The sequence below is a fragment of the Drosophila biarmipes genome, chromosome 3R, assembly GCF_025231255.1.
Source record: "Drosophila biarmipes strain raj3 chromosome 3R, RU_DBia_V1.1, whole genome shotgun sequence".
Taxonomy (NCBI): Eukaryota; Metazoa; Arthropoda; class Insecta; order Diptera; family Drosophilidae; genus Drosophila; species Drosophila biarmipes.
Window position 1 is genome coordinate 7,432,601 of NC_066616.1, and position 22,078 is coordinate 7,454,678.

General features: G+C 47.7%; 6 protein-coding genes across 6 annotated transcripts; 3 read left to right on the forward strand and 3 right to left on the reverse strand.

The window, feature by feature from the left end:
• Positions 1-27: 27 nt before the first annotated feature.
• On the forward strand, positions 28-2,772 carry LOC108027256 (3'-5' ssDNA/RNA exonuclease TatD). Its single transcript, XM_017098617.3, has 4 exons — positions 28-510; positions 1,048-1,396; positions 1,446-1,727; positions 1,789-2,772. The coding sequence occupies exons 1-4, from the start codon at positions 324-326 to the stop codon at positions 1,925-1,927; spliced, it is 957 nt and encodes a 318-aa protein (XP_016954106.1). The 5' UTR covers positions 28-323; the 3' UTR covers positions 1,928-2,772.
• An 8-nt stretch (positions 2,773-2,780) lies between these two features.
• LOC108027257 (isopentenyl-diphosphate Delta-isomerase 1) lies at positions 2,781-3,753 on the reverse strand. The gene is made up of 2 exons (XM_017098619.3): positions 3,333-3,753; positions 2,781-3,277 (listed from the first exon to the last, which is right to left on the reverse strand). The coding sequence occupies exons 1-2, from the start codon at positions 3,738-3,740 to the stop codon at positions 2,822-2,824; spliced, it is 864 nt and encodes a 287-aa protein (XP_016954108.2). The 5' UTR covers positions 3,741-3,753; the 3' UTR covers positions 2,781-2,821.
• Positions 3,754-3,762: 9 nt separating this feature from the next.
• LOC108027259 (AP-2 complex subunit sigma) lies at positions 3,763-4,645 on the forward strand. Its single transcript, XM_017098621.3, has 3 exons — positions 3,763-3,903; positions 3,969-4,118; positions 4,177-4,645. The coding sequence occupies exons 1-3, from the start codon at positions 3,901-3,903 to the stop codon at positions 4,450-4,452; spliced, it is 429 nt and encodes a 142-aa protein (XP_016954110.1). The 5' UTR covers positions 3,763-3,900; the 3' UTR covers positions 4,453-4,645.
• Positions 4,646-4,800: 155 nt separating this feature from the next.
• On the forward strand, positions 4,801-7,635 carry LOC108027258 (ras-related protein Rab-1A). The gene is made up of 5 exons (XM_017098620.3): positions 4,801-5,094; positions 6,027-6,147; positions 6,213-6,260; positions 6,318-6,545; positions 6,620-7,635. Exons 1-5 carry the CDS (start codon positions 5,072-5,074, stop codon positions 6,815-6,817), a joined length of 618 nt encoding a protein of 205 aa, XP_016954109.1. The 5' UTR covers positions 4,801-5,071; the 3' UTR covers positions 6,818-7,635.
• Positions 7,636-12,192: 4,557 nt separating this feature from the next.
• On the reverse strand, positions 12,193-14,131 carry LOC127011497 (neuromedin-U receptor 1-like). Its single transcript, XM_050888348.1, has 2 exons — positions 14,012-14,131; positions 12,193-13,161 (listed from the first exon to the last, which is right to left on the reverse strand). Exons 1-2 carry the CDS (start codon positions 14,129-14,131, stop codon positions 12,193-12,195), a joined length of 1,089 nt encoding a protein of 362 aa, XP_050744305.1.
• Positions 13,136-18,701, reverse strand: LOC108027348 (growth hormone secretagogue receptor type 1). Its single transcript, XM_017098767.3, has 4 exons — positions 18,206-18,701; positions 17,415-17,577; positions 17,155-17,335; positions 13,136-15,339 (listed from the first exon to the last, which is right to left on the reverse strand). The coding sequence occupies exons 1-4, from the start codon at positions 18,293-18,295 to the stop codon at positions 14,340-14,342; spliced, it is 1,434 nt and encodes a 477-aa protein (XP_016954256.1). The 5' UTR covers positions 18,296-18,701; the 3' UTR covers positions 13,136-14,339.
• Positions 18,702-22,078: the final 3,377 nt, after the last annotated feature.

Consider the following 22,078-nt stretch of genomic DNA (forward strand, 5'->3'; position numbering starts at 1 on the left):
GAACAGCTGGCCAGAACGCAAGGTGTATCGGTTGCTATCGTTTATCGATAACACACTAGCCAGCAGTCGTAGTTCGTGTCGGGATTGTTTTTTAGTTTAATATTTATGAATTTTTAGACCGTTAAGTGCCCAATTGGTCAACTCCTCCAAATTGCAACAAATTCAGTAGACACACTTTTCACGGCTCTCACCGCCGTCGCGTTTCCTTGCCCCCTGAAAGCTAATTGAATTACCCACGCACACAGTCGCAGCCAGAAGCAGCCCATCGCCTGCGTCATAAGCTATTTCCGTCGATAATAGTTTCCAAAGATCCAATCCAGAGCATGGACCCCAAACAACAGACGCCCCAGGAGGAGGTGGCCCCCGTGGCCCCGCTGCTGGAGGACCAGCTGGACCTGGACATGAAGCACTGCTTCGAGAACCTCATCGTGATCGACGTGGGTGCCAATTTGACCAACAAAAAGTATAGCCGTGATCTGGATTCCGTGGTGCAGAGAGCCAGAGACGCAGGTTCGTGCTGCAGATACTATATGCGCGTTATTAATGAGACCCGGGCAGCGTCTTCGTTTTGGGGCGAGGCTGCGAAAACACCCCAGACAGCCAGAAGGTCAGGCGATAAGTGAGCAACAAGTGTGCTGCCTTGGCATATGTTTTGACTTCCCCTTGCAAAGGGTACTTCAAATTACGGGGGAATTTGGAAAGTCCAGGAAAAAAAAGACCCTTACCTTTAACAAGTCCAAGTCCATTATTTGTTTTTCGAATGAAGAGCTATCACTGCCTGAAACGGGTTTTGACAACCAATTAATATACATAACAGCCTTAGGAACCTCCATCCACGCACCCAATTTGAAGAGTATGTTTTAAAATCCAATTATATGTAGAATAGTTTTCTATAGTCGGTTAATTCGATTTCATAAACTAATTCTCAATAGTATAAAAGCCGAACTGAGAAGGGTACTTGACTGTCGGCTTGCAGAAGCCTAAGTTTCCCTTATGTGTGTGGCACAGTGCAAGGTGCACTAACTTTCTCCCGCTTAATCGTTTCAGGTGTTCAGAAACTCATGGTTCACGGCACTTCGGTCAAATCGAGCAAGGAAGCGCTGCGCCTCTCGCGCATATATCCCGACATAATCTACTCAACTGCTGGCATTCATCCGCACGACTCCAAGTCCATCGTGGAGGAGCCGGCCACATGGTTCGACCTGGAGCACATCGCCCAGGCGCAGGAGTGCGTGGCAATCGGGCCCTGCGGCCTGGACTACCAGCGGGACTTTTCCGAACCGGACGCCCAGAAGCAGATCTTCGCCAAGCAGCTGCATCTGGCCATCCGGTTGAACAAACCTCTGCTGATCCACGAGCGGTCGGCTCAGCATGATCTACTCGAAATACTCGACAAGTACGAGCCGTAGATTTGGTTTACAAAGCTTCTAACATTTTACCCCCAGATTCGAGAATCTGCCGCCTGTGATCGTCAGAGGTTTTATGGGCACCGCCGAGGAGGCTCTAAAGTACCTAGAGCGCAGGTTCTACATCAGCCTGACGGGCTACCTGTGCAAGGACAAATCGGACACTGGCGTTCGCCGGCTGCTGGAGGATGGAACTCTGACGCTGGACAGACTGCTGGTGGAGACGGATGCTCCGTTCATGTACCCGAACACAAGGGCTTCCAAGCTGCCTCAACACGTGAAGACAGGCATCACAGAACGCTCTTTGTTGTACTTACACAGGTGGGAGGAATACAATGGCCGATATAAGGACGATTAGCTAATAATTTCATGTATTTCGCAGATATTGTACCTTCCAACGCAACGAGCCCTGCAGTCTGCCCGCCATCGTGGAGATGATAGCCGCCTTCATGAAGAAGACCCCCGATGAGGTGGCCCTGGCCACCGCCTTCAATGCCCTTAAACTGTTCGGCTTGTCCTAGAAAACCAAACGGAGCCCCACGGAACTGAACGACAAAGTGTGCCAACCAGCAGCTTTACAACCGTAACTCTATAGATTGAACGAGCCTGAGATTCACGATAGACTCATACCTATGTGCCTTAACCACTAATCGAATTCGGGATGAAGCGCTCATCCCGATCCCCACAAATACGACCCTCATTGCATGCGAAACGTACGTATACGTATACACCCATATAATCAACCCCCTTTCCGTAAAGGTGCAAACTATCGATCGAAGTTTGCAGGGTCTAGCTGTAAGTTGTTGGAATTTCCCGAGCAATTGCTTTATTTACTATTATTGAGAAACGGTGCCAAGGTGGTGCCGTGTGGACGTCGACTCCGGACTAGCTCTGGGTCGGTTCTTCACGCCTCGAAGCGCGCGCTTCGAACTCGCTTCGAAAGCGAAAGATTTAGATGTTAAGTGCTGCAGCTTGTCTTCTATTTGTTTCTTCTGTCCTTAGGCTAGAATCATTAATTTTAGTTTGTGTCTCTGTTAGCCGTAGTCGTATTTTTGTAAATATTTATTCTTGTTGCGACGATGACGATGATGATGATGATGATTATGGGAAACGTAATGTGATCATTTTAAAAGCTAAATATTTATATGATATTCAACATACAAACACACATTAGTTAGGCTATGAAACATATTGAATACCATGCGCCTATACACACTATATTTTGTTATATTTACATATACAAAGCGTTGTACTGAACTGATCGACCCGCGGAGGTTGCATAAAATCCGCTTTGTGCCCATTGTCCGCACACAGACACACACTATTTTCCATTTGAATAAAGCGAATTTGAAACCCAAACGAACAACAGGCCGCTTTCATACGTCATTACGTGTATTTTTGGTTGTTTAGCACACTTAAAAGCGCTGAATGTTGCTCAAGTCTTCGAACTGTTCCAGCCGATGCAAATTGTCCCACCATAGCTTCAGACGGTGCTGCAGTATCAGGGAGAACCAGGGTGTCAGCGGGGCACTGAACTTGGCCACCGCCTCGTCGATCTTGTCACGCCTCAGGTAGCGCACCTCGCTGACCTCGTTGCTGTTTGGCCGCAGAGTCACGTCCTTTTGCAGGAACAAGATGTAGTCGATCTCGTGCTCGCCCCACACTCCGTCTCCCGTGTCCGCGTAGTGGATGCGAGTTAGGTAGCGGAAGTCTTGTGGCTGCAGCTCCTCTGTGGGAATGCCCAGCTCGTAGTTGAGCCGCCGCTGTGCAGCCAGTCGGATCCCGAGGGCGTCGCTCTCCTGGCGCTCCTGCTTGATCTCATGGAGCGGATGACTGCAGCAGGCGTTGGTGTAGGTGTTCGGGAAGGTTATCTACAGATAGAGTTGATTATCGACTATATAACGACCTCCTTCACCGTGATTTCACCTTGTGAGAGGAACGCTTTTGGACCAACATCTCGCCCTGGGAATTGAAGAGGAAAACACTGAAGGCGCGGTGCAGCTTCACGTCCCTCGTCTCTGGGTGTACCCGGTGGCAGTCCGCCTTGGAGGCTGCCCCGATGGCCTGGTCGTTGGCATCCACCAGGATGCACTGCTCCTTGAGGGCGTGCGCCTGGAGGGGATCGTGCACTGCGGACTCCGTGGGCACCTGGCGCTGCTGCTGCTGGCCCACCGTCGTCGTGGAGCAGCCGCGCAGCCAGGAGACGCGGGGCAGCAGGAGATTCAAGCGCGAGGCCAACATTTTTGGTAAATGACTAGTTTCGAGTGGGGCCAAAACAAATATGAAAGTGAAACTTCGTAATGCAGCGCGGCGGGGCTGCCAACTCGCTTGCATTCGCCTGGGGGTGCCCACCACGAACAGCTGTTCCGGAAGAGATGTGGCAGCCCTGGTCCTGGTGATACACAATTTGCTCATAATCAGTTTTTCGCCCTCGTCGTCGAAATAAAATTAAATTGTAAATATCCGAGCAGCTGCCTTAGCAAACCCCTGAAAAATGGTGAATATTTGGACATTCTTTAGTATCCAGTTAAGACCGCCTAATAAATCCTTCGTTCCCCGAAGATACGCTTCATACTCATCCAAAACCGAGCAGGAAAAACTCGCCTGGCCAAGTGGTACATGAACTTCGATGACGACGAGAAACAGAAACTAATAGAGGAGGTGCACGCCGTGGTCACAGTGCGCGATGCCAAGCACACCAACTTCGTGGAGGTGGGTTTGAGTCGGTGCGACCCATTGGAATCCCCATCTAATCATTGTGCTCCCCCAGTTCCGCAATTTCAAGATCGTCTACCGACGCTATGCGGGCCTTTACTTCTGCATCTGCGTGGACGTAAACGACAACAATCTGTGCTATCTGGAGGCCATCCACAACTTCGTGGAGGTGCTGAACGAATACTTCCATAATGTGTGCGAGCTGGACCTGGTGTTCAACTTCTACAAGGTGTACAGCGTGGTGGACGAGATGTTCCTGGCGGGCGAGATCCGGGAGACCTCGCAGACGAAGGTGCTCAAGCAGCTGCTCACGCTCAATTCGCTGGAATAGAGGTCCAACTCCCAGACCGGATTCGCCACATGCATTCCCCCAGGCGTTGTACCCGCTTATCGAATCTTCTTTCATATACTATTACGCGTATTATTATTATTATCTATAATGTGTTCTCTATGCAAACACTCAAATGTTAAAGGCCGTGTTTAGAAACAAATGATGTACCATAAGAGATTGTATGCAAAAGCTACATGTTCCTGTTTTTATCGGGGGTTTCTTTGGCCTGGGGCTGGGGTCACGGAAGGCGAAACAATTTTTTTCTTTTTTTCTGGTTCCGCCCACTCACCTCCAATCGCAAGTGGGTGCGCAGCCCTGGTCGAAGAAAGCCATCGCGCGATCTGGTAACACTGCCAATGCCACTTCGTCATTTTTTCAGTCGCCATTGTTCTCGTTCTCGGCCGTCGAATTTGTGGAAATAAACGTATTTCCCATTTAAATTCGCTGCAATAAATACAAAAGCGAGTTGCAAAACACCACACGAACCGAGTGCGAGTCGTTTTCCAGTAATTCGGAGCGCGCCAGTCGAGTAAAAGCAGTCACAACATCAGCCACTTCCAGGGCCAGAAATCGAATATTTGTTCGTGGCAAATATATAATCTTGTGAAAAAGCCAGAAAATGTCATCTGTGAATCCGGAATAGTAAGTCGTCAAACGTCGCTATGCGCAGCAATGTGGAGTTAAAGTACTTGTCAACTGGTTTTCCACGCATTGGGAAAACACCTCTCGCCCCTGGCCTTCGAACATAGTTTCTTTTATTTTTCTGCGACGTCATTTCTGCTACGTTTCATTCCATTCATCATCGAGCAGCCCCACCACTCCCTTCATTTCGCTGCCCTCGCTGGCAACTCCAAGAAACAGACGATTCGCTAAAAACAGAGAATAGATTGGGACCTAACAACCGCCCCAAACCAGAAAGCAGTGTCAAAAGTGTGTGTTTCAGCTGGGATTTGAAGGGAAATGCATACACACAGCGGGGGCGATAGGAAACTCTGTTCGCCAGCAAAAATCTCATTAATTGTTGCTCCCCGACTCGGAATCGGCCACTTATGTAGTCAGATCCCCGTTGACGAGCCGAGTCGCAGGGCGGGCGGATGAGTCACCTGCGTGGAGAGCGTTTCCCACCCCCAGCGCAGTGCTACGTAATCACAGGCCATTCCAGTTCCACATAATTGCTTTCTCTCACTTCAAGGCAACTGAGTCCCAACCGATCTTGATTCGCACAGTCTAGAAACTATCCTTCTATCTGTAACCAAATGATTATAGCACTATCACACATCACCCAGAAATTGGGGGTTGATGTTGGACATGGCACGATAAGATAAAGCCCATAGCAAACCGGTTCTGTGAATTTTTTACTCTCCGAACAGATTAAACTATGGCCTCTTTGAACCTTTACAGATTTTGCGTATTGATCGGAATTAGTATACTCAAAATAAACTGCTTAAAGATCCACTGAATCTCTTACCTCTAAAACTTAGGCTGTTACCTCTCAAATGTTGAACTTTGTATCATGCCTATCTCTGAGACATAACACGATAAACTTAATTGACCAATTACTACCTTTTCCCCAGTGACTATCTCTTCAAACTGCTGCTCATTGGAGACTCGGGCGTTGGAAAGTCCTGTCTTCTGCTGCGATTTGCCGATGACACATATACAGAGAGCTATATCAGCACGATCGGAGTGGATTTCGTAAGCCAGCCAGCACGCAATGAATGCTCTTTGTGCGCCTGACTCATAAACTCTTTGTCTTGCAGAAAATCAGGACCATAGAACTCGACGGCAAGACCATTAAACTGCAAATCGTAAGCATAGAAAGGGGCGGAGGTAATTCAGTCCAGGGCTAATTCGACTCTTTACAGTGGGATACTGCTGGCCAGGAGCGCTTCCGCACCATCACGTCGTCATACTATAGGGGCGCCCATGGCATCATCGTCGTATATGATTGCACGGACCAGGAGTCCTTCAACAATGTGAAGCAGTGGCTGGAGGAGATCGAGCGGTACGCCTGCGAGAATGTCAACAAGTTGCTGGTGGGCAACAAGAGCGACTTGACCACCAAGAAGGTCGTCGATCACACCACAGCTGCGGTGCGTATACAGTCGGGTTTATCCAGGAAATCATGGGTTTGTACTAAACCGTTCTCTTTGTTCGAAATCTGCAGGAGTACGCCGCTCAGTTAGGCATTCCATTCCTTGAAACTTCGGCCAAGAGCGCCACCAACGTGGAGCAGGCCTTCATGACGATGGCGGCTGAGATCAAGAATCGCGTCGGGCCGCCGTCCAGCGCCACCGACAACGCTAGCAAAGTGAAAATCGATCAAGGACGTCCAGTGGAAAACACCAAATCCGGTTGCTGCTGAATAACTCTGATTGTGAATCATTATTTTATTATACAATTAAACAAAATTTAAATATAATAAATTAAAACGGAAACCACACAATAATAATGAAAACAGATGCGAAAACGATGGCGGATCCACGAAATCGTAATTATAATAACTAATTCTGTAATAACAATAATGATGAGGAATGACGAGTAGTGCGTTTGTATGATCCTAGCCGTGATCCAATTCGATAAACACTTTAAGCAAATATGTATTAGGTATGTAGCCAACCAGATCCAGACTTCAGACATCCCCCACGCATACACACAAATAGGACGTCGATCCTGATACTAACCGTCTTTCTGATTTCAGCAGTTCTGTTCATAAGTAGTGCAAAGCAAGCAAATTCGGTGTAGCAATTAACTTAATATAACTCTAACCTACAGTAAGAAGTTACCTATCACAGCAGCAGCTCGAAACGATACCGAAACCAATAAGTACTATTAACTAAACTATAATTGAGCGAAGGCGACGGCAAGAGCAATTATACTTGTACTGTGTCAGCTACTACTTACCATTATGTATACATATGTATGTGTTTAAATTACAAATACAATTTTCTAAACATATTATCTCTAGCGAACGTGCTCGCCACTTGTCTCTGTCATATGAAATTGAAATTTTATGTAAATCGAAAGGAACCCAAAACCGAACGAACGAACATTTCTAGAATTAACATCGAGCGATTGTGTGTTTGTATTTTCGTGTGACACAAGGGATTTGTTTAGGCACATAATTAGTGTAATAACGACGACATAGCAATGAAGTTTAATAAAAATTATTGCGTGAACGTATCTAAATTGAAAGGTTTGGGATCAACGACACAAGTATACACATTAGTTTCGGTTTTCACTGTCGCCCGAATTTGAATCTTAATTTTGCTTAAGTCTAATAAAATCAATCTGTACCAATGCCTAGAAAAGATTTGTTTTATTCCGCGATTTTGGACAGATTCTAAAGACCGAAGTGAAGGCCGGAACAAAACCTTAACACACTTAGCACACACTTCCAGTAGGGTGTTATGTTTTGTGCTGCTGAAGATTGTTTTTGATTGGTTTTAGCGATTTACAATGAGATTCGAGTTATATTTAATTGACTAAAGAGACGCTTAGCTTAAACGCAATTTTACATTTTTCTCAACATCTCTTTACATAAATAATGCATTTGATGTCGTCGGGATCTGTATAATTAGGAGACGGATAACAGATTTCAACCTTCGAGGAGAACTTTTGAAAGGCCGCTAGTGTGCTTTGTTGTTTTCTTACTTGATTACTTTAATATCGTTAAAAATTCTGATATTTGTGTTGTATAAATTCTCAAATCCTACATATTTTACTAGTAGCAAAAGCTTTGGAAAGTGTCTTGAGGGATCTCTTTGACGTCATAAAGTTGGGCAAGCGAGCTCAGAATGCCGATATCAAGTCCAAACCTTCCCACATGAATCCTCAGGTGTTTTTCGACCTCGTTAAATTTAATACGATATTGGTCGCTAATTAGTTTGACTTGCACCTGGCATATACATAGACATCACATTGAAGAGATACTTTGAAGTTTTTGTGTTAAGGGATTGGCTGATCTTGATTTCCAGGTGTTGCAGGTTAGCTCTTCCTTTAATCTGTCAAACTTTATGTTCATGCCTTCACCTAAAGTTATGGTTGCAACAGATTCTTCTACTGAATTGCTGTCTTTAGGTAGTTCAATTAAATCGTACACGGCCCTGATTACCGCATTTCATTCTTGTTCTTGAAAATTAAAGGTCTCGTTTATATGCAAGTATCGTAGTGAGTTGAAAGAGGCAAAGGTAAGAGATCGAGTTGAGTACCTGAGGCAATCTTCGATGGTCACTGTTAAGGGTCGAAGACGTTTAGGCCTGTACAATTTTTTTTAAATCATTTACAAAGACCCAATAGCCGCGTTCTTGGAATCCAGTGATAGTGATGTTGTTTAATTCTCAGCTCCTCAAGATCATCGCATTGGTTTGCATATCTCCCGACAACTTCCTCAAGTTTGGATGTATGCGACAAATGTCTACTAAAGCTTCTGCAGTAACTTCAACGTGTAGCTTTAACATATCGGTGTTAAAAAGTTCCCCCGAGGCGCCTAAAAAAATTATTATATATATTTCCTTAAGATGTACATAAATAAAGAGTAACAAACCATTTATGATCACATTTACGTAGGAGTGCCTATCATTATTATAACGATCAAAGTACAGTTCCACACTAAAGGGATTACCTTCCCTAATAGATTGTACGTAGGATCTCCAAAAAAATTCGTTTCTGTTGTTCGATAGGTTATTGATGCGCAGGTGAATGATAAGCTTTGTGATTCCGGACCCAAGATTCAGTTCAAGCTGATCGTAAAGTACTCTGTGATGTTCCCTAAATAATTCCACGAAAAACTCATTGGCCAGCACAAAGTTGATTAGATCATCATAAACCGAAGGGCCTTGTAACGAACTGATTTCTTTGGGTTCTGCTCGCTACGGTATTTGTGCGGCTAGCTCAGTAGATTGTGTGTGTTCGTCCCACCAAATTTATATAAACGTAACCGACCAGTAGTTCAGTGAAAAAGCACAGAATTCTCGGGTTCGGAGTGGGTTTATTGCGGGTATGACTGCAGTCGGCTTTATAACTTGCTTGTCTCGCTGTCTCCGACGGTGTGGGTTGTCTTGTCGCTCCTCGAAGATCCTTGACCGCTGATTGCTCCTGACGTGGCTGGCTCGGTGACTGCTCGGCCACGTCACCGTTCTCAGACTAGGGTGAACAGACTGACGAGCTCTCCAGGATCACTCCTCTCGATACCCGACCTCCTGTCCCTTGCTCTGTCCCGGATGGTCCCACGGGCTTCCGCTTAGATCGTGCGGACAGTCAAGGCGGAACGCCAGGAAGCTGCCTCGCTTTTCACTTCGCTTCTGTGCCTCGTGTAAACGAACGTTCCACCCTAGCCTCACCCTTCCGCGTACTGTCCGTGCCGTTCCTGCGGGCTCGATCCTCCTTGCGTGGCCGTTGCGGTGTGGTGTCCTGCTTGCTGGTGGCGACGATGTCCTGCGAACTGCTCCTGACAGGTGGCTGTAGGTCTTGACTTCTGTGCTGGGTTCGGGGGCATACGCCGATCCGGGACTTCTCTCCCTTCTGGCTCGTGACTCTCAGGGTTCTGTTGCGCCGCTCCGGGACTTCTCTCCCTTCTGGCTTGCTACTCTCGATTTCAAATCTAAGTCTAGTAGACCCTCCAGGCGTAACGCCAGGACTTCGTCGGCAGGACAGAACAGAACTTAGCCGTGTGGTGCCTCCTTAGACCTCAGCCACCTGTGTCTCAGTTCGGAGATTCCTAGTAATCCCAATCCCGAACGTCTCGACGTGACGATCTTGCTCCTCGTAGCCTCCCACGGCGCTGCTTCCGACGACTCGCCCTGGTGTGGCTCCCTCGTAGCTTGCTTGGTTGGATTTCGTTCGACTCCTTGCTCTCGACTGACTGAAATCGACTAAATGCTCTCGACTGAATGATTGATTCCGCTGCCAGCGCCCTGCGGGTTTATATAGGGCCTCTGGGAACCGTTATTTCCCTTTTGCACACGGCCCGCCAAAACTCTCCACATCGGGTCCAAAGTCCATGGTTTCTGTTTGACCCTCTTGTCCTTGACGCACTGCCTCCCGCCGCCGTCCAGACTGATGCTGCCGTCCCGCTGATCCCGGAGACGCATGCGGCACGTTTGTGTGCCGCACCGCTGCTGAGATGTGGCACCTTCTTTCCAAAGTCCAAAGTCCGGCGGCATCCCGCTACTCCTTTTTGCACACGGCACTCTCGCTCCGCCCGCCAAGTCTCCGCTCTCTCCTTCTCCATTGTTGGTCTCCAAACTCTCTTGGTCTCCGAACCCTCTTGCTCTCCAAACTCTCTCGCCCTCCAAACTCTTGTCTCCAAACTCTCTCGCCCTCCAAACTCTTGTCTCCGAACTCTCTCTTTCTCCAAACTCTTGTCTCCAAACTCTCTTCCTCTCCAAACTCTCTTCCTCTCCAAACTCTCTTCCTCTCCAAACTCTCTCGCCCTCCAAACTCTTGTATCCAATCTCTCTTACTCTCCAAACTCTCTCGCTCTCCAAACTCTTGTCTCCAAACTCTCTTCCTCTCCAAACTCTCTTCCTCACCAAACTCTCACATTCTCCGTCCTCGATCTCCAAACTCCCTCGTTCTCCGTCCTCGATCTCCAACTCTCTCGTTCTCCGTCCTCGATCTCCAAACTCTCTCGTTCTACGTCCTCGACCTCCAACTCTCTCGTTCTCCGTCCTCGCTCTTCGCCGCGCCGCCACTACACGAATTCGCCGCGTACCTGGTGAGCGGCCGGCCATCTGCTGCTGAGATTTGTGGGGAAGTATTCAACTCCTCACAGCCTTTTCGCCAGTTCATCTTGCAATCACAAATAATGTAGCTCATTTTCTTCAAGACACAGTCAAAATTAAGAACTTAATGGCCATGTTCGTCCATAATTGATAGCGGTGCACAGGCTTTTTATGAGTATCGCTATTAAAATAATATATCGTAATATCTTATATCTTTATTTAAGAACATATTTTTGCAAACCTCTCCTAGTTTTTAATGAATCAGGCAGATATATCGAACTGTTGTGCGCACAACGACCGCTTGTTTTGATTGTTCGGGAGAATCGGAGAGCAAAGTAATTAATGCGAGTCGATTTCAAAAAAGAGAACATGTTCTCAATGCAGAAAAGAATCTCGTACAATATGGCTCAACTTGAAAAAAGTAGAAATATGTGAGCTAGGGGAAGACCTTTTTATTTGAATAAAACTACACCACAACTAAAACTGAATTGCAATCTAGCCATGTCCGTCTGTCCATATGAACGCTAAGATCTCAGAAACTATAAAGGTTATAACAGTCCGACGTGGCATGCAGATTCAGCGGGATGCCACGCGCTCTCTTAAGCCCACAAACGGTTTAAACGCTTTAATCTGTCTTCCACATAACACATACTGAAATAGCGGGATAGCTGATAGCTGATAGTCGGGGCACTCGACTATAGCGTTCTTCCTTGTCTAATAGGTCATCGTTAGGTTCCAATAATATAGGTCCGAAATTAAACGTAATTATGAATATAAATTTTGGGATCTGTAAATTTAGATTTCATGGCATTACCCTTAAACTACTATTATTATTAAACTTTAATAAGAGCTTTCTGTAATGGTTTCAAAAACATCTTCTCTAGCGTTTATTGACTTCTTCTGAGGTACTTCAGTCTTTACAACGAAATTTCATCTAAAACTATGACTATTTGATGTTGGAATTTAACTAAATACTTGAACGGTTGCTGGCAGTGGGGGATTCGGAGGATGGGCTTCAGATCTTGCTGGCTCGGCGCTCCTGCAGGCAGGCGGTGGTAACGGTGGCAGCCGTTGTGCCAATGATGGCGGCTCCCAGGATGCCCCGTTCCCGTTCGCTCAGGCCGGAAATGGACAGGCTGTTGCTGCGCCACGCGGACGAGGAGGTGGTGCGTTCCGTGCCCGAGGAGGTGGATATGGAGTTGATCAGGAAGGTAGCCTCGCGGCGGAGTGTGCGACGAGGATGCCGCGACGTGGCGGATCCCGCTAGCGTGGCCCCCTCCTCGGCGTCGCCGTCCTGTCGCCGGGAAGCGGTGCGTCCACTTCCGCCCGCCGCCGGGTGTTGTCTCTGGTGGTAGTGGTGGCGATGATGGTGGTGCGGCCGCTGGCCCAGGCAGGTGAGCAGCAGGCGCCAGAAGCCGCTGCGGAACTTGGACGACATCAGGTTGTACAGGATGGGGTTCATGGCCGAGTTGAGGTAGAGCATAAAGCGCGAGAAGTACAACAGGTTGTAGTAGCCGGCGATGCCCAGGTGCTGCACATCCTCGGCGCTGGCCAGGATCACCCACAGGGTGAAGGCTCGGAAGGGCAGCAGGCAGACAAAGAAGCTGGACACGACGGCCACGAGCATGAAGATGACCTGCTTCCGGTGCTTCCTCATCCCGTTGCTCTGCTGGTGGCTGTTGCCCTTGGTGCTGGGCACCTGCGAGGAGGCAGTGCCTCCACCAGTCGCCTGCTGCTGGGGCTGCGGCGAGGTGGGCCGATGAAAGGCGTTGTTGGGACGCAGCAGCTTGTACGCGATGGCTGCGTACAGGAGCACCAGGATGCCGAAGGGCAGGAAGAAGAACACCGTGATGCTGCCCACGAAGTAGAGGATCGGCCAGAAGCCGTCGGCGGCGGTGGTGCAGACGGGGGCGTCGGTTCCGTCGCCATAGGGCTCTACGCTGTAGCTGGATATGGCGATGATGGGACTGCAAGAATCATATTTCTGGTATTATTTAGAGGCAAAGGGAATAGCGGTTGGCTGCGGGGTCTGCAAAGTTTTAACGCGCTGCGAGCAGGAAACAAACTAATATTTAAAAGCTACTCAATGGCTAACTACTGCAAAAGTTTCGGGGACGAAGCACTCAACTTAATCACACAGCGGAAACGGAAACGGCAAAGTCTGCTCATACTCATACTCGTACTCATCATACTCGCAGGGCGGTGGTGTGGATTCTAGCTACGTATTACTGTACAAAAACGAACGAAATCTACGTCAGGGGCTACGAAAACAAATTATAAAGCTATATTTACAGAGGTCGGGGGCGTTGGTCCGATTTCCTTACAACTATATAAATAACACTGCTGCCCGCATCAGGATAATGTGGAAAAAAGCCGATTCCTTTGACCCGTCATGAGATGTCATAAAAAATTTATTTACTTACAAACTCTTTGCTCTTCCCGAGTGTGCGTGTGTGTGTGTGTGCGCGGACGTGTGTTTTCTTGTATTTATAAGCGAGTACGTATGTGTAGTATAAATAGGTTTGTATAAATATATATATAAATATTAATATATGGCTGTGTGTGTGGTGTATGTACAGCTTTGTTTACATGTGAGCGTTGTGTGCATGTGTTGAGCTAAGCTTTTTATTTGAGCCGCCGCCAAGTAGGCAACAGTTTTTTCGGACATCCGGTGTAATGGCGGCCATTTTGTCCGGTTTCCTTGGTCCGGCTTACGGAAACTATTCAATACACCTAAATCATGTTTATCCGCCGCCTTGATGGGTTACCCAAACGCATATTAAGCCATTTCCATTTCCCAGTCCTCCTCGCACGCCCGCCGCCTAATGGCTCACCCAGTCCATGTCCACGTCCTCATCCTCGTCCACATCACGACTCCAAACTCTGACCAGTAGTGGTAGTTGTAGTGCCGGCGTTTGGCTGCCGTGGCTGTTATTTATCTTTGGCACATTCATTCGAGTTTAATAGCCCGAAAAATTGATTGTTTTCTGTACGGAAATGTACAAGGCGAAGGCCCAACTTCGAATCGGTAGCTGTCAACGGCTGACTGAAATCGATTATGCCTGCCAAAAGCGTTCAGGATGCGATTTGTGTGCTGCCAGGAATCGGGATCAGCATTCCAGCCAAGTGAAGCGAGTGTGTAAACGGGTTACAGGCGATTTTTCACGCCAGGGGGGTACTATCGTGCCCCGCCTCCTCGGGGAGATTAGCAATTCCTTCGATCCTATGGAGTTTTTCCGTAAATTTCGGCAGGATTTTGCCTTCATTTGATTCTTTTTCATGCAAAGCCTCCTCATCGAAACTTATTTGCGGCTTGTGGCGTCGTGGTTGCTTGCTTCCCATCGTCATAAGCCGGCTATCACTCACTCTCCTGGCCATTCCCCTACCCAAAGTGGAGTGCTGCAGCATGGCCATGGCCTCCAGATCACTGCCACACGGCATCTGCATCTCGATCTTCAGGCGGGTGCGACTGATGTCCTCGCTGCACCTGCGATTGGAGCTTCGCGACAGAATGCTGGAGTTCGTGGCTGCCGTGGCATTCGATGAGTTGGTGTTCGTATTCGTGTTGGTGCCCATGCCCAGGGACAGGGTGCCACTGCGACCCCGCGAAGTGTTCTCCTTCCCCCTGCCTAGGGTGACCAGGTCGAGCAGTAATCTCCCCGCATCCTGGCAGAGCCGCTTGAAGCCCCTTCGAAACTTCGTCGACATCAGGTTGTAGAGGATGGGGTTCATGGCTGAGTTGAGGTACAGCATGATGCGGCAGAAGTAGAGCAGGCTGTAGTAGCGCACCAGCCCCAGATCGTGGAGCGTCTGGTCCGTGCTGAGGATGATCCACAGGGTGAGCACTCGGAAGGGCAGCAGGCAGACGAAGAAGGACAGGACGACGGCGCCGAGCATCAGGACCACCTGCTTGCGGGCCTTCAGACTCAGTTCCGGCTTCGTGGGACGGGCACGCAGCATGGCCGCGCGGTTGGACACCAGGTTCCGGGCGATGATGCCATACAGCACCACCAGGGTCACGAACGGCACCACGAAGAACACGGAGATGGTCATCAGGAAGAACGCCAGCGTCCAGTCGGTGATGGCCTGGGTCAGGCACACGGCCACCGACGATCCATCAATGTACTCGGCCAGCTTGTACTCGGCCACCCACAGGATGGGGCTGCTTGGGCGGGGGAGTCGCAGTGTGGGGAGAGAAAGCAAACGAGAAACGTAATCAGGTGGCGGGGTCACCGGGGGAGAGGATAATGGATAGTGGATACGGTTGGAAAGTGGAGTGAGGATAGTGGATAGTATAGGAGGAGGCCCAGAGGAGCAGGAAAGAAGAGAAGGCAGCAGGCGAGACAGTATTTGATGATGTGACGATGAGCGGAAGGTTAATCGACAGAGATGAGGTTCAGGCCTCTAATGAATCCGTCAGGCTGGGAACCGATTTTCAAGACCTGATTGCTTTACTTCGTTTTTTATTTTTTCGGGTCAGTCGCGTAAATTAAAGTCGTATGGGAGTTTACAGATTACCTGCCGTTTTCAAAGTCGTTTTAAAGAATCTCTAGGAAAATAAAAAAAATACTTACATCCTTTATAGTTTAATCTGTGATTATAATTTATTTGCGATTTATATAAAAGGGATTGAAGTATGTATTCGGAGAAGTACAATTAAAATAATTCCTTCTTTTAAATTAAATATAAATATTCTAAATCATACGGTGATTTATTTATGAATGTAACATTTTTACGGACATGACAATTAAACATTGAAACCTACTACAAAACACATTCAAATATAGTAAGCCCTACAATTTTGACTCTATCATCAATGTGATTACACTTTACTTACATGTAGATTACTGTACAGATGGTACTATACTGAGATGGCCATACATTTTCTTTTGACTTTTTAAATATTTCAGCAAACAAACAAGTTGAAAGACTCGTTTATTTGGCGTAACCCGAAACGCAGATTAAACAGCTTCCCTGCCCGAAATCCTCCCGGCTAGACCGAAAGATATGACAGTCAACAGGCGGTGGCTAAATTTTTTCTGACGATGATCCGGCGTTTTTGGACGTGCGTCAGCGATTTGCCCCGCCCCTTCTTCGCCATAGCTGGGCCCGTGGGCGTCGTGTGGCGCGTCTGTTTGAATGTTTTTAAAATGTTTGCCGGCCCTCGGCTTCTTGGGTAGCGTAATTAATGGGTCTCGGCCTGGAGGCGGGTGTCCTGCGGACCCGAGTCCCACCATGACCCAGTCCACCACCCTCCCGGAGGGGTCAGTGGCCAGCTCGACAATGTGCTGTTTATTTCATTGTTATGGACGCGGCAAGATTTGCAAAATTAAAAAGGGTCGCCGCTCGTCCTTGGACGCAGCGTACAATAATAAAGTGTCAATGGAATGAAATCCGTGATAGCGGACATCGGTGCTTATTAAAGATGACAGGGCGCCGATAACGGGGAGCTCCGACTCGGACAAAGGCCGACCGGAACTTGAGGCCAAGGATGTCAATGGGCATGATGCTGATGTGAGGACGGGGATGGGGGCAGGAGGTCACATAGCGGGAATGGAAATAGAATAGATGGAGCGACAGTCGCAGTTTAGCATGTAAATGGCGCACAAAAGGCCGAACACCAGGACCAGAAATTCCCCAAAATATAATGGAAAATAAACAAAACGGGGGAAAAATGCGGAAAACCCAAAAACAAAACACAAATCATTAAAATGACGGCGATTGACACTTATAATTAATGAGCGGGCGAAATGAATAAATGGAAATAGGTCATAAACTAGATCTAAACGGGATAATACCACATAGTACCGTACAGGACAGCCGACAGCAGAAAGCATGCAATGAAGCAACCGAACTAAGTACTATAACCGAAAAATAATGTCTAATTAAATTTGAGAAAAAGTAGGAGCTGGACCCGGTGGGCGGGGTGGTGGGTTCAGTGCACCATGCCACTCCCAGATGGAACCGAACCGCTTACCTCGTAAAGAGCGCAGCTATGCCCCAGGCCAGGACGCAGATGAGGATGGCCCGCCCCTTGGTGCAGACGTAGCCTGCCTTTAATGGCTCGCAGATTGCGTAATAGCGCTCGAACGAGATGGCCAGGATGGTCAGCACGCTGGCGTGGGCCACGGTCAGCTCCACGAACGGCACCGCCTTGCCTGGAGCGAAATGGTACGCCGTTAATTAGGCTGGGGAAAATAAACAGACCTGCAGACCGGCAGGAGCGGATCCACTCACACATCTCGTGCCCCAGGACCCAGGTCTCCGGGCGGGTGTTGACCTCCACGAGGACGGTGGGCGTGCAGACGAGCAGCACCAGCAGGTCGGCGATGCTCAGGTTGGTGAGGAAGATGTTCGTCGAGTTGCGCATATCCTTCGTCTTCACAATCACGATGGGCACCTGCGGGGTATTAAAGGTGAGTTACCCGAATTTGACAGCCCCGAGGAGCTCTTCACTCATGCTATCCGGGGATTCACGTGCCAGCACCTGATGCCATTCGCTCAAAGTAAGCAGCTTTTTTGTAATTTTTCAAGGTTTTAATTAAACGCTTTTCACAACCACCAAATCTGCTTGGGCATGCACTTGTGGATAATTTCTTATGAAGATATTAGGCTTAATGTAAAGTAGCAAAGATCCAGATATGACAGTTGGGTCACTATCGCAAAGATAATTAAGAAACAGCTAAGCAGAACTATAATATTTGAACATTAATACTTGAAAATTTAAAGTTAATAATGTTAATTATTGAGTCAGAAAAACTTTAGTTGCATTTATTTATTAGTGTATCTTTAAACTAACACTTATAGTGAATAAATTATGGCAAATATTTTATTATTAGTACTTATTTTCATCTTTATTGTAAGAGTAGGTAGGTATTTCAAAAGGATTTTTCACATAATAAAAAGTTAGCCTGACATTAAAAGGGTGAACCACCCTGAGCGCCCGCGAGGCAATTTCCAAATGAATTATTTTCAATTATAAATTCCTTTGCCTATCTTTCTTCATAGAGTAGGAGACGAGGACTCACCATCACGTTGCCCACCACGCCCAGCAGCATGATGACTATGCAGAAGAACATGGCGGTTGTGCGGATATACGACGGAATCTGTGGCAGCATCTGCTCAGCATCGTCCTTGGAAGTGGCTGTTTCTGTTGCTGTTTTGACAGTTGTTTCTGTGGCTTCTGCATCAGATGTTGCTGCTGCTGCTGCGGTGGAGTTGTCCGCGCGGCCAAGTCCAGCGGCTGGAATACGATGAGTTGCGTGGTGTGGGCCATGGCCACCACCAGGAGCGCCACGGGGTAGCCCAGCCTGCTGCGGCGCCGTGGTTGCTCCTGCTGCGGGGCGGGCATCGTGGGCCTGGAGCAGGACGGCGGGCAGGAGCAGAAGCAGAAGCAGGAGCTGGAGCCGCAGGCAGATCCTCGGGCCTACGCCAATGCTGGTCAGCCGTGGAAGCTGCCCAATCCTGGCCACAGCGACGCCGGGGCTGCCGCTGAGCAATGTCGGTGTCCTCGTCGTCCTGCGGCACTCGGAGTGTATGTCACGCAATGGGAATCACAGGGACAACATCGTCGTGGTCTCGGATAGAGTCAATGGGGTGGGTGGAGTGCCGCCACCGCCCGCTGTTCAATTAAGTGGGTTACGGCCAAGAGGCGGCTGGGCTGTCCTGCCCAAATCCGTTGTAATTGCCCGTCCGGCAAGTTTATGCCCTCACTTAAATACGCGCTAATGAAATTAAGTTGTCCAACGGCTTCTCGGATACCCTGCTATCGCCTCCGGATCTGGGCGCATTAAACAAATCAATCAGTGGGGCTTTGCGGTTGTCCTCCACGGCCTCAAGTGGCTGAAACGGCGAATGGCAATGGGATTAGCGTTAAGTGTCCTGCCCAGGATCAGGAAATAACCGGCCATTGACCAGGCCGGCTAACTAACGATAATGAATGAAAAGTTCATTAGGCGCTGTCATTTACATAACATTAGAGCATCCGCCCCCCGGAAGGAGGGACTCCTGTCTCCTCTCCCGCCATAAACAAGCTCATCACCCGGGGCCTCGGCACTCTTGACCAATAGACACTGGACTGTGACCTGGGAAACAGGGGTATGGGCAGGGGCTTACTGTGAGAGCTGGGTGCTTCTAACTCCCTTCCTCGGGTAGTTTATATTAATTAAACCTAAATTAGTTGTTGTTATTTTAATTAGGAATAAGTAAGAATTTAAGTACTTTGATAGAGAACAACTAATACTGATCGATTTATTCCAACAAAAACATTAGATTGGGGGAATAAAACTCCCAGTTCAAAATACGACTGTTCTAATCACCGATCCAAAAACCTAGGATTTATTAAAGGCCCTACCAAACTTGGCAATTAAAGTTGTATAATGACTCTTTAATGTTTGTCTTAATTTACTAATATTTTTTCATAGAAATCATAAATATAAGAGTTAATAAAAATGTATATTGAAGTTACAAAATCCATTATAATAATTTGGGATTTAACAAAATATTTAGTTGCCATTCCAATTGCATATGAAAATATATAAAAATATCTTAATTATGCCAAGGATATATAGAAATCACATAAAAATGGTATTCCAATTTAGAAACTTATCTTGGACTATAAGGCCCTTACTTAAATGACAATAACCGCATTTTAATGCATAGTTCAACAAAAGGTTTCGCTTTATGTTGATCCCCAATCGCCGCTCCTGGCTTGGATGTTTGCTTCCAATCTCGGGTGACAGGGTCGCCGGGCAGACGGCGATTATCGCCGATGGCGTCTGCTGCCCGTCTCCATCCCCCTCCCTATCCCCACACCCAAGTCCATTTCCATCCTCATCAGCCGAACGAGAACGAGGATGGCTGTTGTCAGCCAAATGGCTTTATTAAATCCCCATCTTTGCGGCGCGCAACTCGCTTAATTATATTATGCTCATACAGAGCCACGAGCACACATGCGAGGAAGTGGATCCATGGACCCATGGACACATAGACACTTGGACACTTGGACGCATAAACAGAAGCTTCCGGTGTTTGTTTGCCATCAAGTGGGTGGGATGGGGAGTATCTACATAGGTATAGGGTCACCCTGGGCAGCGCCGTTTTGATTAATTTGATAAATTCATTATGCGGACACCATATTGGCCAGTTCCTGGGGTTTGTTCCTGTCCGGAAGCCTTTGGCTGCCAGTCTGGCTCTTGTCCTTTTTTTATTTCTGCTCCAAGCTGTGCGCTCTGTTTGTTGGGGACCAGAGTTTGGGAAGGGGCTGTGGGTTCAATGTCCACCAATGACATAACAAGGCAGTTTGTGTCACATTTGGCTTAAAAATGCGACTTTAACGACGCTGAGCGAGGATTATCCCAGGAGTCGAGGGCTGGGCCCTGCTCTCTATTGGCCATTTGGTTGGGCGTAATTGCTTCGAAAGTTTCGAGTTGGTCATGTAGAAAGACAAATGAATCGTTTCAAACTTTCGGCCGAGAGCTGTGGCCATGGCCATCAATATGGCCCAATTTGTTGGACAACACCAGAAACCAACAATATAGGTATAAATGTAGGGTTGTATATACTATACGAGTATGTACTCAACAACTGCCGCCACAAACATGCGAGGCCTGCATGTAAATCTGAAAACGGTTTATGCTTTCGGCCGAAATCCCAAGTTCTCGAGTGGCGAGCTGCCATTTGATGGATAACTTGTGGCCGGTCTGTGGGCGTGGGCCGAAATACAGAAGTTACAAAGGCACACGGAGGAAAATATCGAATATTATGAGTGATTCTACCAGAGGTTCCTAAAAGTATGCAACAAAATATTGCGTGGGACAGAAGGTTATTCTAAAGACTGTTTTTTATAAGAAACGTTATAAGGATTTCTTATGGGTGTATTTTTAAAATTGGTTACGAATGAATTATATGGAAGACAATATGGTTGAAACACATACTGATCTTACTGATTTATTGAAGCATTAAGGATTATCTTAAAAGATTAAAGACAACTATACTAGAGGCACAGGCGGACACTTACTTGAAGTTGATACTATGTAATGGCATTTCTTTGTGTGTACACAATTTTCGTATAATTTTTGGGCTGAGATTTGAATAAGGTTGAATAAGGAGCGGCTGGCGATAATGGAAATGGAGCGTATTGGCCTGCATCCAGGATGTGTGGGGATGTGTGCGGGGTGCCGAGTGGATTTGCTTGTTCAAGGACTCGTATGCATGCGTGTGATCCAGTGTAGCGCTTTTTATGGTATTTAAGATTGAACGGAATTTATTGCTGACACCCTAATAAAATTAACATTGAAATGGCAATTTGAGGCGGCAATAAGAATCAGCAGCAGAAGTAGCTCCCGCACTGGTATCGAAATCTGTGGCGGGCAGGGCGGAGCAAGTTGTCAGACCCCCGCACACACGCATATCTAATCAATTTATCGTTCAATAATAGTCAAGCCAGTGGATATATGGGATGGTTATGGGCCGATGTGCCTTAGCAGCCACTTTGACAAATCGCTAAGCGTGAAAAAAGCGAGCGAGTGGGTGGCGAAAAATTAAAGCCCAGCCGTCAAAGTGATTTCGAACCTTCTGGCAGAGCTCCTCAGCCGAATATCCCGCGGATGGCGGTCCAAAACACATTTATCTCGCCCCAAGGCAACCGCATCCTGTGGCCGTGGATCTGCTCCTATTCCTCGCGCCGAGGGTGTCGCACGCTAAATAAATTGAAATGACTTCGTAATTGTATTTGCGACTCTGGCCAAATTAATCTAACTAGTTCGCATGCCGGATCAGCACTCGTGTGGAACCGATGGCAGGAGGCAAAACAACAGCAGGGCGAACAAAGCGCCGTAAAACCAAAAGCTTGTTTTTCAATTGAACCCACCCAAACCACCGAGGCCGGGAGCCGGAGTGGC